The sequence below is a fragment of the Myotis brandtii genome, unplaced genomic scaffold (assembly GCF_000412655.1).
Source record: "Myotis brandtii unplaced genomic scaffold, ASM41265v1 scaffold32, whole genome shotgun sequence".
NCBI classification, from domain to species: domain Eukaryota; kingdom Metazoa; phylum Chordata; class Mammalia; order Chiroptera; family Vespertilionidae; genus Myotis; species Myotis brandtii.
In genome coordinates this window covers 14,190,271-14,205,359 of record NW_005362269.1, presented here as the reverse complement: position 1 = coordinate 14,205,359, position 15,089 = coordinate 14,190,271, and the positions used below count along the sequence as shown (strand labels likewise).

The window sequence follows — 15,089 nt, the reverse complement described above, 5'->3', positions numbered from 1 at the left end:
CAACTAATAAGATTTCTGAACTTTGTTTTTTTAATATGAAACCTTGACCCAGTGGTAACACTAATATCTTCCTCCTGAAAGCAAACCAAGTGAAATTGGGGATGAGGTCAGAAAGGAAGTGGATTCAGAGATAACATCCTTATGAAAAAAGCACAAAAGAAGCCCACTAATTACCTCAAATCTTATAATACCTGACTCCCTCCCTCGTGGAATTACGGCAAACGCTGGAAGGATTCAGATCCAGCCCGCATTTAACCAAACTGGACGCTACCCTTTCACCAATTCCATTCGAGAAGCATGTGCCAAGGAGCCCTCAGCTGCTCTGCCTAGAATTCAGCCACTCTTTTCCTCTCCAAGAACCAAGCAAGGTTCTGAGCCTCCTTGCGACTGAGAGAGCGAGCTGCCCTCACCCTGACCTCACACATTAAGAGGTTAGTCTGTCTCCTGTTCTGAGGTCCCCTGGGGTCACAGCAATCTGAACTGACCCTCGAGCCTCCAGGTCAGGCCTTTCCAAAGCCACCCTTCCCGCCAACCCTCAGCAGCCCCCAGAGGTGCCCCACCCCCACAGACACCCAGAGAAGCAGGATGGAGGCAGCGAGGCTGGACTGGTAAAGCAGGTTTCATGGTGCTCCAGTTCTTAAGAATAAGGAAATGCATTTTGTTTTCCAGAGTTGGTGATGGGCAGCATTCTTCAGATGGCAGGCGCCTGGCTCTCCCTTCACCAAAAAGATTAGGACAGCCTGTCCAGGGCTTCTCCTATCTTTGTGTGATTTCTGTTGGGTCAACAGTTCCTGGTTTGGCAAATAGCAATTCAAAGTCTCACGCAGAAAATCATGGTAGCAAACTCTGAGAAACGCTGGGGGAAAGGACTCTAGGGAGGTTCATGGTCCGATAGTTCTATTCTTTAACTCCTCCGGCCTGCCATTCCAGCCACCCTGGGTGTGAGGTCAGGCCCAGGGCGAGCAAACTGTCCCAAACAGGTGGGCTGTGCCCCTGCCAATCTGAGCCCTGGGCTCTCCTTGGGTCTAATGCTTGCCTTCTGGTTCCAAAGCTGGACCTAGGAGTGAACTAAGAGAAGAGTTGGAGGGTGGCAGTTTCTTATTGGGAAACATCTGCTCAACAACCTCTACTCTGCAGCTCCCCAAATCAAATGCCTCTCAGCCGCACTCACTTGTATTCGTTCATTCACTCATTCATTCATTCGTGCTGATCATGTACAAAACTTTGCGCTGGGACTGGGGAGACAGATAGGAAGCTTCACCACTCGTAGAGAACACAGGCATGGAAATGAAAACTATGTGGTAGATTCATGTTAGAAGAGTGACGGCTAGCCCCTCCATGAGCTGGGACAAAGATGGCCAGGCAGGCTTCCTGGAAGAGGTGACCGTTAGCTGTGTGCAGCAGCACAGCGAGGGAGTATCAGCAGGCAGGGTGCACACATGGTCTATGCACAGGGAAGAGAGTGCCTTGTGAGTGAGGGGAGGGAGAGGGTTTCAAGTTTAAGGAGTACTAGGATCTTCTGGGTAGCATATTAAAAATGCAAATTCCTAAAAATGCAGATTCCTGGGAACCCTGCCGAGATTCTAATTCAGCAGGTTCCAGTGAGGGCCCAGGAATCTGAGTTTCTTTCACAAGCTCCTTGGAGAGTCTAATGCAGGTCCTCTGTGGACCACACTCTTGAGAAACCCTGCTCTGAAGGAATGGGGCAAAAAGCTATTTGTGGCTTTGATGGAATATTGGTTTATATTCATAGAATGCCCCCAAAGGGACTTCGGACAGCTCACTAATGACTCGTTCTTCAGTCATTTTACACAGACATACATATAACCTCCAACAAACTGGACAGGAACGCCGGGCGGGGGTTGGGCGCCTGGCTCACACCCCCGGGGCTGTCACTGTTAACAACGGTGGGTGTTATCCCAGGAATGTGCTGGGGCAAGGTCCAGGCTTCTGCCGGAACGCTGTTCACAGGTGAGCCAGGGCCCGTGAGCAGTGACGGGAAAACCCGCTGGGATCCGGCCACACGCTCTCACCACCCTGCCCCAGGAAGGGCCAGGCTGTGCACGGGGCCTCTTACAGACGTTCTCTGCAGCCTGAGCTGCCTGGCTCCCTGCCCTCCTCTGCTGCCCCAGTGCGACCCACTTGGGCTCCCCTGGCTGGACTGGGGGTGAGGGGCAGGAGCTGGCTCAGCCAGCCTAAGCCGTGGCTAAAGGCTCCGTTTCTGTTAGTCCCCTCATGGCAATATTTCTGCCCTGTTTGGACCCATTTATTTTGCTGGTTCAAGCCCCTGCCTGGGAAGCTGATCGGGAAACCCAGACCTCCTTGCCCAGCTCTAGCCAACGTTATGAGGGCTAGAATCCTGCCTTTGCGATCTCTGCCAGGTGCGTGGGGGCCACGTCCTCATTACGTGTTACAGCCGACAGACAATGCCCTCCTGCAAGGGTTCCCCCTTCTGACTGCCCCGTGCTCCCCACGCCCATGTTCTGCTCCCCGTGGACCTCCTGCACAGCCCGCATCTGCTCTGCCCTCTGGCATCTGACCCTGCGGGTGGACCTGCTGGGCCTCAGGACCCTGCCGTTTCTCAGCAGATGGGACTCCCTTTCAACGGGGCCCCCGGCTTCAATCCCTATTCTATCCCACGTGAGGCTCTGGGAACCGGCTGCCTTGGCGCTGTGTTTACAACTGATAGGATGACTATGGTGAGTCCTAGATCAGAGCTGGTAAGCGGCACAGCCAGCCACAGAACAAAAACCAAAAGCGGGTTACGCAAACCTGAGCAGCACTGATGGTCCGTGCTGCTCACACAGGAGCATGCGTAGGGATCACGTCAGAACACAGCTGCTGATTCCATGGGTCCGGCATTCTGCATTTCTAACGAGCTCCCAGGCAATGCCACCGTGCTGGTCCACAGCCTGTGCCGGAGTGGGTGGCACTGGGCAGCAGAGGGCAGCCTCCTGGTGAGGGACCCGGGCCCAGAGGGCAGGGAGCCAGTTCAGGCTGCAGAGAAGGTCTCTAAGTGGCCCTTCCTGGCTGAGGGTAGTGAGGAGGTGAGGATGGATTCCTGCGGGTTTTGCCATCATTGCTTGTGGGGCCCTGGCTCACCTGCCACACTTCCAGCAGCAAGAGGGTCGGGCTAAGAGGGTCGGGCTCACACAATGAATGGAGGATTGCCACGGGGTGGGGGTGGGCAGAAGCAAGGTTCAGGATCGAACATGTGCTCAGACATAGTAACCACCAGGTCCTGCTAATCGCCACACATTCAGAACAATTTACTGTGGAGGTTCGGAGCAAGAATGACCGACGGATGCCAATTGCCCACGGCCTCTCCCGGGTGGGCAGCTGCTGTCCTAAGTTGGTAGCACACGACTCTCCAACCCCTGCCATGGTTCCCTGTATCAGATGAGTCCAGTGCAAGGCCAGCTCTGTAATCTTTCCAAATGAGCATTGGTCACAGGAATTTGAATTTGGAGACACTGAGTTAGCTCTGGTTGCTGAGCTGGAGGGTTATGAGGTAGACCAGCACCATGAAGGCCATGAGTCACCCACAAACTAATGCTGTAATGATGTCATGACTGTTAACATTTTTGACTACTTATTCCGAGCCTTGCTCTCCGCTAGATGCCTTAAATGAGGAAATTCATGCTGTAACTCTCACAATAACCCTTCGATGTGGATGGCAGCCTAAGAGCGTGAGCTCTGGAGCCAGATGGCCTGAGCGTGAATCCAGCTCTGCCCCTTTCTAGCTGTGTGACCTTGGGCAAATTACTTAGCCTCTCTGTGCCTCCACTTCTTCATCTCTAAATGGGGACAGTCACAGGACCTCCCTCAGAAGGTGAGTGTGGCAGTTAAGCTAATAAACTATAAAACACATAGAGCAGCATTAGGGCATGCAGTTGATTTTTAAAAACCAACTGTGCTCAGGAAAACAGCTCACTCCCCCTGCTCTGAGTGAGGGACGCCTGTGAAGACAGGAGGGGAGAGCAAACAGAAAGGTCTGGTTCTCGGCAGACCCCGAGCAAAGGGAAGCAGCTGCCCCTGCGGCAATCACAGTAGTGAGAGGGGCTCTGGTCGGAGTTCCCAGGATCAAGTCAGGGCTGCTCACCAACCTGGTCCGACCTACGGGTCGGTGAAGAACGTGCATTTTGGGGGCAGACAGACTGGGTTCACATCCCAGGCCTGCCCCTGGTTGGCTGTGCGATCCTGGGCAAGTTCTCTACTCTCTAAGCCTCCATCATCGGGATGGAGAGGGTACCAGTTCTCACCTCGCAGGGTTGCTGTAAGAATTAAATTGGACGACGCGTGCCAAGCACACAGCCCACATCCTGACACAATCTGAAGTCTGAATAAATGCTCGCTATTATTTGTTCCTATCCACAGGCTAAGATCTCTATGGTGACAGCATCTGCACTCCCCACGCTCCTGCCGTCTCAGGGACACAGATGTGCGCCTGAAACCTAGACCAGGCTCTGCTGAGGGCAGAGAGCAGATGAAAGGGAGGCCCAACCCCCAGGTGTACAACTCTGAAGTAACTCCGACCGATTTATTTCAAAGCATTCCAGCTAAAATGGGAGTTGAGAGATTTTCACATGAAGGCAAACATGAGCCCAAATCTCTCTGATACTGAACATGGCAGGAGAGAAGTCGCTAGTGAGAAGGCTGAGAGGAAAATCCAAGTCTTGGTCGAGAGGAACAGTCCTGGGCTCTGCCTCCCTGTTAAGAGGGTTCTTGGAGGGGAAGATCTGGCCTCTTCCCCAATCCTCCCCTACGCCCTCTAGAGCTGAAGGGGGCTGGGCGGGACCCTCGGGACCCTCCCACTGAAGAGCAGCTCAGCAAAGTGTTGGCCACTGAGAAACAGGGAAGACCATTTCCTTGGGTCCCGCCCCTCCCCCCAGCAAGGATATATAATTCTATACATTCTAACGTCAAGAAAATTCCTTCCGACCTCCTGCTTCCCTGTGACTTCGTTCATAATGGAACTCTGCCACCACCCAGGCCTCAGGTCAGCAGAAAAACAACAGTTCTCACCCTTGGCAATCCCAGCGTTGCCGGCAAACGGGCCTGTCAGGGACCCACTTCCGTTAGCTCTCTTAGCATAAGAAGGAGGGCCGAGGGACCTCACCTGGGTCTCCAGTTTCCCAGGCTGTAAACCGGGGAGAATGTGAGGCCCCCCTCCTAGGGTATTGTGAAGAGTCAACGCCTCCTCCGGGAGCTGTTGGAAATGCAAATTTATGGCCTCACTGGGGGTGGGAGTGGGGTTAACAAGCCCTCCAGGGGTTCTGAGCTTCGGCCCCTTTGACAACCGAGGCTCTAAACGTAGGCTCCACAAGGATAGCGTTTTTGTTGGTTAATTACCGCTGACTCCCCGGGCAGCCACAATGCCAGGCATATTAGGGACACTCTATCCATTTACAGGCCTCCAGGAAATATTTTCAAATGGCTGACCGTGTCCAGGTGAAACAGGAGAGGAAGGCGATCGGGGTTCGGCAAACCTGGCATTTCTACCCTTAGTTGCACAGCTTGTTGACCATCCCTCAGCTGATTGGTAGTAAGTGCTGTGTGTTAGAGACCGCCTGCCCTGTGGCCCCGCACGCCCAGCATTTAGCCCAGGGCCCAGCTCACCACAGCCGGCTCTCGGTAGTACCCGACCCAAGGCACAAAGGTCTCCCAGCTCCAAGTCTGAGCTCACATCCCCACTGCCCACAGGGGTCATGATGAGCCTGCCCCTCCACCTTCCTAAGATGTGTTAAAAAACAAACAAACAAAAACAACTCCAAGAGAACACCGAGCCCCCGTCATCTTACAGTTTATCTCTTTAACTGTGTGTCCATCTCCCTCGTCCAAGGGTGCACCCCGTGACAGCAGGGACTTTGCTCTGATCCTCCCGCACTGGCAACGTCGCCCGGAGCCCAGTGGGCACTCCATAAATACCTGCGGAGTGAATGGCCCAGCTGGGTGGGACGGATAAACACCAGTGCCCTTCCGTGCCACCACAAGGCTAACATCAGTGGGTCCTCAAACAAGGCACAGGGCACGGGGAGAGGGGACTTCCGAGTGAAGGGCCGTGGGGTCCAACAGTTCCCCGTGAATCCCAGAGACCTCCAGTTCCTGCCCCAGCCTCTGAGCTCTGCCATGACAACTGCAATTCATTACCCTGCTTCCCACGCAGCCTGGTGCCAGCTCACTGGCGCGAGTCACCTCACTGCAGAAATTCCTAAGCAGGGCTTGCCTCCGATAAGACCAGGGGGAAGGATATATTGATTTACTTATGTAACCAGCGCCGCCAAGGTGGCTTGGAGGTGCTGATGTCACCGTGGCTCACCAGGAAGAGACCTGAGCTGGCCAGGACGGGACACTGGCTCCAGCTCCTCTTCCAATGCACAGGCGGGTAGAGGAGCCCCAGTGGGCACCGCTCCCGTGAGGGAGCCTGAGGCGCACACGGCACTGGGCTGAGACTTGCCGTGTCTGGTGCCATTCCATCCTCGGCTCAGCCCTCGGGGTAGGCAGGTGCTTCTCACACACAGCCCAGAAGGAACTTGTTCAAGGTCATTTCCTAGGCATCAAGGACAGAGCCAGGACCAGACGTGGCATCCTCTGGAGATCCTGGTGAAGGCCTTACCCACCGCAGGGAACAGTGTGGTGTGGCAAACCAACGTTTGGCTGGGACCCCACGGACATGTTTCTCCAGCGTGAACAAGGTGTCTACATGCTGATTCGTGTGTTTCTGTTTATTTCCCTGTAGTTAAAAGTCCCTTCCCCCTTACAGAGGATGCATTCTAGAACTGTACACCTGACACCTACATGCTTTTATTAACCAATGTCACCCCAATGAGTTCAATTAAAAATAAAAAAGTCCCTTTCCCTTGGCTGCCCCACCTCTCTCCTCCCTTCTCTCCAAATTCACTGAGTGCAGTGGTACAAAGAGTAAGGCCTTGAAATCAGACGGACCTAGATTGAGACGCCAACCCTGCCTCTTTCTACCTCTATGACCTTGACTTTGCCACTCAACTGTTCTTAGCCTCCGTTTCCCCACTTGCAAAATGCCAGAAAAACACCATCATCAACAGTGCTTGGCCTGGGACAGGCGCTGGATCAGGATGATTCTGGATAACTCTGGTTAAGAGCCTTGTAGTCATCACTTTTGCCAGTGACTGTCCTCCTTGTTCGTGACACAAAGACAATGCACTTGCAAGGAATTCCTGGAGTACACGGCGACGTGCTCCCAGAGCTGGAGCCGGCCAAGGAAAGCCCCGGCAGATGCAGGCTCGGACGGCTGCCCCGGGGTCACCTCATCTCAGCCACCTGATCCCTGCATCTTGATACCTGACCCTTCCGAGTCAGGTCCCAGTCCGTGGAGCCTAAGGGCTGCCCCAGGAACGAATCACACAGGTAACTGCCACGAGGCGGGGAGGACGCTGGCGTGGGGACGGCCGGGCTGTCACCGAACCAGGCCCGGTGACAGCAGGCAGCCGGCCGGCCGGCCGGGGAAAGGCAGCAGCTGCGCTGGCCTGGCGTCCCGGCTGCCAGGGAGTGATAAATGGAGTGGGGGAAGAAAAAGCCAACAAAGGTGTCCCTAATCTTGATGCAGCTTCATTTTTTTTTTTTTCTGGCCGACCATTGTACGAGAACTTAAGCCCCGGTCCTTTTTCTTAGGCGGACATTTGAAACGGAGAGATCCCATTTCTTCCCAACGGCGAGATGTCATGGGTAGAAGCTTTAAGAGGGGAATTGGGAAAGGGGGGGGGGGGCATGGGACCCACCACACTTGTCCTTTTCTTCCTCCTCCCCACTCTCTCTACTCCACCCCCTCTCCCCTGGCCAGCCTCTTTATAGAATGTCCTATGTTCCCCCTACACAACAACAGTGAACGCCTGTCCCCCGCCCCCCTTCCTCAATCTCCCCCCATCATTTTGGCAAGAGGCTTTCTGCTCCGGAGCTGGAGGCTTAATGGCCCGCTGGGTGAAGGTTAAATAACAAAACGCCACTGTATCCAGTTTCTGCGTTTTCTCTCCTTTTATCTCACTCTGAAACAGGGATTCAAGGCGGCCGAGAGGCTTGTCAGCGGAGGCAACCGGAGCCTTTCGCTCGCTGTTCTACTTAAGGGTGTGCGGCGGGCGGGCCCTCTCTGTGCTGGGAGAGGCCGGGCGGGAATTTGTCACCGGGACTCAGCCTAGATCCAGCCCTCAGCCCTGTCCCAGTGGAAGCGCTAGGTCACCCAAGCCATTTCTCCAAAGGAAGTGGGTTTCCCTTATCCAGGCCCCTCACTGAGCTGGGGCTGTGGATCCTCTTGGTGGAGAGAACTCCCAACACGGAGCCAACTGCCACTAAGTCGGTACCCCCCTCCCCACTACCCCTGACAAATGCCATCAAAACCTGACCAAGGCTTCTTCCATCCAAGAGCTTTGCAGCAACCGGCCGGCCACCCGCCGGCCACCCCCAATGGCCACTTACTCTAGCCTGGCTTTCCTTATGTGCACCTGAGCCCGGTGTTCCAACCTTCCCAGTAACTAAGGCAACCCGAGTCTCTTCTCTTCAAAAGAGCAGTGTTTCCCAGCTACCTGCGGTCCCCGGGGACTGGAGAACCAGGTCAGTGTGGCTAGGCCGAAAGCAGGAGGGGTGGTGACAGAGAGGAGCTGCCTCGGCTACCCATTCCCTGGCTGGCCATCGGGAGCATTTACCCAAGCGACTTGGAAACGACTCTGAACCTGACCCACACTGCATCCTTCCGAGTGTCCCTGCCTCCGTCTCTGCTCTCTCCCTCCCAGAGCTCTGGTTAGCGGCTGCTCCCAGAAGGTGGGGTCCGTGCCCAACAGTCTCCTAAGCCACCCGCCGCGTGGATCTCTCTCACTGGCTTCTCGGATGGAGCCTCCTTTGCCCACATCTCTCGCTGAGACCCACAGCAGACTTTAGGAATAAATGGTAACTCTCAAGGCCAACCAGTGGACAGGGCATGCTGGCACCCGGAAGTGCTACCTACAGCTAATAAGACCTTGGGTTCAGGAGTTCCACTACCTGGGCTCCAACCCTGGGTGCATCACCTACTGGTGACCTTGAACAAGTGACTTAACCTTTCTAGGTCTCACTTCCCTCGTCCGAAGATGGAGATAATAGTACTTTTACCTCACACAGTCGGTGAAAGGATTAAATGAGGTAATAGAGAACAGTGCACAGCAGAGAGTAAACGTTCACACGTTAGCATTTTATTATTACTTTATTCGTTTATGGGTTCCAAAGTCTCTTATTTCTTCCTCTTATCTCTACTAGTGCTTCTTAACCTATTTCTTTCTTAATAATGGGCATAAGATAACGCCATGCACCGTAGACTCCCGGGGAACGGAAAGAGAAGGAAACCCCTCTAATAACTTGTGAAGGCACATCTGTAGGTATTAGGGGACCATGAGGAGAAGCATGGGGAATAGAGGCTTCAGGTACATTCCATGTCAGGCTGGTTATAACTCCTGCTTTAAGAAATTGGTGAAAAGTAGTCTGACAATAACCTTAAATCCATTTTAACTGATTATAAAATAGTAACTCACTTGCCGTTGCTGGTGCTTTAACTGTTCGGCAAATGACAAATTCCTATGACGCAACTCACCCAGGACTGTGACACTAGGAAAGACACATGTTGGTCTGCACAGTGAAAAGGGATTTGGAAGAACTCAGCCCCAAGCGTGAAAGATTCCCAAACGACTACGATGGAAGAGGAGAAACTGGATCTGATTTTTAGGAGCAAGTTTTCGTAAGAGAAAGAGGAAAAGAGACCTGTGCTAGCGATTCGAGCTTGACGGCTGCCTGCTGTGTGACCTTGGGCACGTCACTTGTCTCTGAGTCTCCGTTTCATCGGTGAAATGAGAACCCTGGATTACATGACCAGAAAGGCCCAACCTGTCTGCCAACTGCCACAGAGCTTGGTGAGACTCCGTCTCCGCTTAAGTGTTTTGCAGGTACTTCTAGTAAAAGCTGAAAGAGCTGGCATCCCCAAGTGCCTCCTGCGTGTCAGGCTCTGTGCTGGCTGCCCGACCGACTTAGCTTATTTAATGCTCAGAACCGCCCTTGCCAGCTTGCTTATGCATCTCCCCATCCTACACAAGACGAAACCAAGGCTCAGAGCGTGTGTAACTTGCCAGGCTCACTCAGGTAGCACGTAGCAGACCCAAGATGCCAGGACTCAAAAGGCTCACCCTCTTCCCCATTATCCACACTTGCTCTCTGGTGAACTGCGGTCTGGCCACACCAGAATGGTTGCAGGGAAGTGAAATCATGCCTGTCCCAGGTCCATTCCCCAAAGCCAAATTCCTTAGGCAATGGAGTAGAAGTCTGGATTCAGCAGGCAGCTGAGCGGTGCAGGGCTTAGAAATGAGGGTTCGTAAGTCAGTGTGCCTTCATTTCACAAAAGCTGAGTGGCTTCACCCAACTCAGAGCTGCCCCCTCCCCTAACCCCCCACCCGGCCTCAGGTTCCTCAGGCAGATAACTACCTATTCCCAGGGTTGGTAGGAGGATTAAAAGAAATCCCATGGAAAGCTCTCAGCAGACGGCCTGGATGCAGTAAGTAATCATTACTTCCTACCTACACAGGAGGGGGCACAGTTAGTGATGAGCGGTTTCTAAGCTAATCTACGGCAGGAATTTATGAACCTGGGGTCCACGAGCCCCCTGAAATTATGTGCCCCAAACCATGTTCACACTTGTCTTCAAGAAGCATCCTTAACCTCTGTCAGCTTCTCACAAGGGTCTGTGACCAGCGGAGGTTAAGGTCTGTGACTGCTAGGCCCAACTTCCTACAACGTCAATGATTTCTGAGACGGCAGGGTTAGCTCAAGTTCTTCCTCAGGTCATGAGGGAAGTCGCTGAGTCCTCTCCACGTAGCCCCTCGGCCATGTGGGCCTTGGGTACTTATCACACAGCCCCCAAAACTGTGCCGGGAGTTTGCAGGTGGCTCCTGGAAGGAGGTCTGACCACAAACCACAGAATGGGCAGGAATCCGACTTCAGGAACCTTCTCCGGCAGGGCCATTCCTCCCCCGAGAACAATCAGCGTATTTGTTTTGGCATACCCCTGGGTCAAATGCCCTCGCCACGCTGGCCCTGGGCTGGGAGCTCCCAGAAGCACCTGGAGCTATTACTCTGCTAAAGGAAGACCACTCCATGGGGCTGCACCCCACTCCCCGGGGGGGACCGATCACCTTCCCAGCGGCCGGGCCTCAGGAAGAGCCCTTGGCCCAGTAGGCAGGGCCCGAACTGCCCACTGGACCCTCTCCGGTTGTTGGGACAACCGTCCTCAGGAATTCCGGCCTCCCAGCCTTCCCCTGGGTGAGAAGGGGACAGAGTTGGCAGGGCCAGCTGCCTGGCTGCTCTTCCAACCCCCTGGTGAAAGGGAACGCTGAACACTGGATTCCCTACCCCCAGCAGCCTCCAGGCCGGACAGCACACAAAACAGCTCAGCCCCACGGGGAGGAATGTGCCAGGGCATTCTTCGGGGTTGGTAACCCGAGACGCTATTTTGTTCTTGGTGGCTAAGAAATCCCTTTTCTGACTGAAGGCCCATTGGACTGGCTTCTTTTAAATTCAGGGGAACGGGCAGGCATCTCCTTGATTCAGGTAAGGAAAAAGCCCAGACGGACGCAAACAGCCGCACGTAAGCATCCTGTGTGTGATTTATTTTGTTTCCCAGCATTAACCAGCTGCAGAGATGTAAGCACCTTGGCAGGATTTATCTCCTCTACTCCACCCCCACCCCCCACCCCAAAGAAGTCTGGCTCTTTCTAGCTTTTTAAATTTTTCCTCCTCTTCACAGCCCCCTTACCCTCCCACCTACCCGCACCCCCAAATTCTGTCTTGGAGGCAGGAGGGGTAAGGAGAAGCCTGAGGGCAGGCAGGGTCCTCCAGACCACCTCATCAACCCTGTTCTCTCACTGATGAAGCACCTGCACCTGAGAGCTCAAGCGATCGGCCTGAGGCCACGCAGGCAGGACCAGCAGACAGAAATCCCTTCCCGGGGTGCAGGAAGGAAATTCCGGAGAGCCCGGAATTGATGCCCTCTGCTCAGCTCTTTCCCCAAACTTCCAAAGTTAGATTCATCAGAGACCCCAAGGTGACACTCGGATCTCCTCCGCACCCCAAGCTCAGGGGCCCCACACCAGCCCAGTGCAAGTGCAGGTGCATGACCAGGAGGCACAAAACCAATGACTTGCACAGTGAAGAAGCCAGGGGTTCCATTCAGCAACAGTATGTTTTTAATTCCTCTCCATTGCTTGCCAATCTGCCTAAAAACAAAGGCTGCGCGGGCCTGTGGCTGGGGCCATGGGCAGGCCACAGTACGAGCTAGAATATAATGGCAGTGGGGTTTTATTCCTCCACTGTATTTTAAAGGATCCCTTCTATTTACGGCAATAGATATTCCTAGTTTCCCACTGTGAAAGTGGCTTAAAAATTTTTTCAAATTGAGTTCCTTTAAAGTCAAGTATGAAGTAAGCAATAGCACAGATGCACATAGCAAAATATCATGAAGGTGGTCCACATAGTACTAAAATCTGGGAAATTATGCTCTAGCCAAGTCAGGTGTTCTCGGAAGCAATACTGCTTGCCCTCTTCCAAGGGTAAAGAATGACTGGTGTTCGAGAAGCTTCCTACAGCTGCACTATCCTCTCCGAAACCCCGAACAGTCTGTAGACGGGTGACCCAGAGTGAGTGAGTGAGCAGCACCAGGTGTGGGGTGTTCACCTCTGTCATCCAACTGCTAACAGCACACCTGCCAGGACCCAAACTGGGGGAGGACACAGAGCTCGAACTTGTGCCTCTTCTGGGAGCAGTACAAGGGGCTGCCCCGAGGGGGCTGGGGAAGGAAAGTGAGCCTGAACATGTTTGGAGGTTAAAAGTTCTGAGCCGGTAAAGAACTTGGCATATGATGCCCAGCCAGCGTGGCTCAGTGGTTGCGGGTTGACCTATGAACCGGGAGGTCACGGTTCGATTCGAAGTCAGGGCACATGCCCGAGTTGTGGGCTTGTCCACTGTGGTGCGTGCAGAAGGCAGCCAATCAATGATTCTCTCTCATCATTGATGTTTCTATATCGCTCTCCTTTCCTCTCTGAAATCAATAAAAATTAAAAAGAACTTGGCATACAGAGTATTAGAAACATCAAAACAAGCTCCTCACACCCCTGGGCCTCAAATTTTCTCCTATGTTTGAAAATGGGAGTGGGACTCTGATCTTCTATATCCTTTCCAACTTTTAAGAGTTCCACTATTACTGCTTCCCTTCCCAGCAAACCATTCGTCTGACAAATAGGGAAACTGAGGCCCCGAGGTTAAAGCAGCTTGCCCAAGGAATGCTCTCTAGCATTAAAATTCTCTCTTACAGATTACGGTAAATGAGACCTTCAGCATGGCACTGAGCATAGAGCAACCCAGTAAGTGCTGAATGAATGAACTTACTTGCTCACAGGAACCCTGAGAATCTGAACTCACACCTCCTTAACACTTTTTCTTTCTGTTCACCCTCACCTTGCTACACACCCATCCGAGCCTCCTGGGACATACATCATAACCCAGCAAGGTGAAGGGTCCAAAACATTTACCTGCATTGCTGTAGAGGCACCTGATGCCCAAGGTCACAGCCGGCGACCAGGTGAAAATTCCACATTCCTAAGACACTCTGACTAAGGACTGAGTCAGCAAAGGATAACAAAGCTGTCCCAGAAGGTGGTCCTCCCCTCCCCCCACCACATACATGGGAAGGGGGTGCTTGTGTGCAAAGAAATGCCAAACAGCCCAGCCTGCGTGGCCCAGTAGTTGAGTGTTGACCTATGAACCAGGAGGTCACGATTCCCTTCGATTACGGTCAGGGGGTTGCAGGCTCAATCCCCAGTGTGAGGTGTGCAGGAGGCAGCCGATCAATGATTCTCTCTCATCACTGATGCTTCTATCTCTCTCTCCCTCTCCCTTCCTCTCTGAAATCAATAAAAACATATTTAAAAGAAAAGAAATGCCGAACAGTGGAAACTGGGAGAAAGTCTGGAAGCTAAAGGCCACACCAGGCATCTCGGACTCCACCTGCCTCAGCAAAAAAATAAATAAAATTTTTAAAAAATCCTGTACTACAGCCGGCGTGGTGGCCACCAAGGTCAGGACGCGCAGGTGCAGGGCCGAGGAGCCCGGTCCCCAGAGGAAGAAAGGGAGGAGGAAGAGCGATGGGCAGGGCTTTGCCGGAGGCCTCTCGCCCCCATCTACATGCCAACAGCTCCCAAGTTGCTGTGGATTCCTGGAGAACCAGTCTCCCCAGCAGCCCTCCCCTGCTCCTTCCTTCCTTCCCTTCCCTTCCCACTCCCGGCCTCCAGGCCACCGGAGGCTCCGTGCTCTTTTCGGAACCTCAGAGGCACCTGTCAAAACCCCCACTCCAGCCAGCCTTCCGTGCGCGCGTCTGTCCTTCCTCCAGCAGACTCCCACCGAACCCCGAGGCCCTCCCCCCACCCCCCAACCAGATGCTTCCCAGGCCCCGCGCTGGGGAAAGCCTCCCCGGGGAGCCCCAGCATCACTCAGCTGGGTCGCTCCCCCGCCCCCGCCCGCCTTCTTCTCCTAAAGGGGCGGGGGCGGGGCTAGAGCTTGAGGTCAAAACTCCGGGCAGGTGCGGACTGGGGCCTAAGTCCTCCATCTAGGGATGGCGGTGGGGCAGCCTGGGCCAACTCACTGCTGTCCCCTCCTCCCAGCAGCTCACGGGGGCCGGAGCGGCGCTCCAGAAGGGCAATGGGGGGCGCGGGCAAAGAAAGCTCAAGAGGTTGGCGGAGCCACCCCGCCCTCCGGCCAGTAGTCCCGGCTGGTGGCCCCCAGGGCACAGACGGCCCGGGTGGGGGTGTGGGCCCCCCGGGTCCTACCTGTCCCGCGGGTCGATCCAGCTGGTGGTGCGGCTCGTGTGGTCTATGTAGTAGACCTTGCCGTCGAAGTCGCGCGCCTCCTCCCAGCCCTCCGGCAGGGGCAGCTCCGGGGCATCTTCCCAAGAGCGGCCTGCGCTCCCCCATGCAGCTCCCGGCCGCCGCTGAGGCACCATAATCGGGGTGAGGGTGGTGGTGGCGGCGGTGGTGCCCGCGGCCTGGGGGCCC

At 54.4% G+C, this 15,089-nt stretch overlaps 1 protein-coding gene across 1 annotated transcript in view; it reads right to left on the bottom strand.

Annotated features, from left to right (window-relative positions):
* The window catches only part of WWC1 (WW and C2 domain containing 1), a 126,668-nt gene extending 111,631 nt beyond the window's left edge, over positions 1 to 15,037 (bottom strand). The window contains 1 exon segment of the mRNA XM_005870618.2: positions 14,865 to 15,037. Within this exon segment, the coding sequence (XP_005870680.1) occupies positions 14,865 to 15,037 (173 nt within the window).
* Between the last annotated feature and the right edge of the window lie 52 nt (positions 15,038 to 15,089).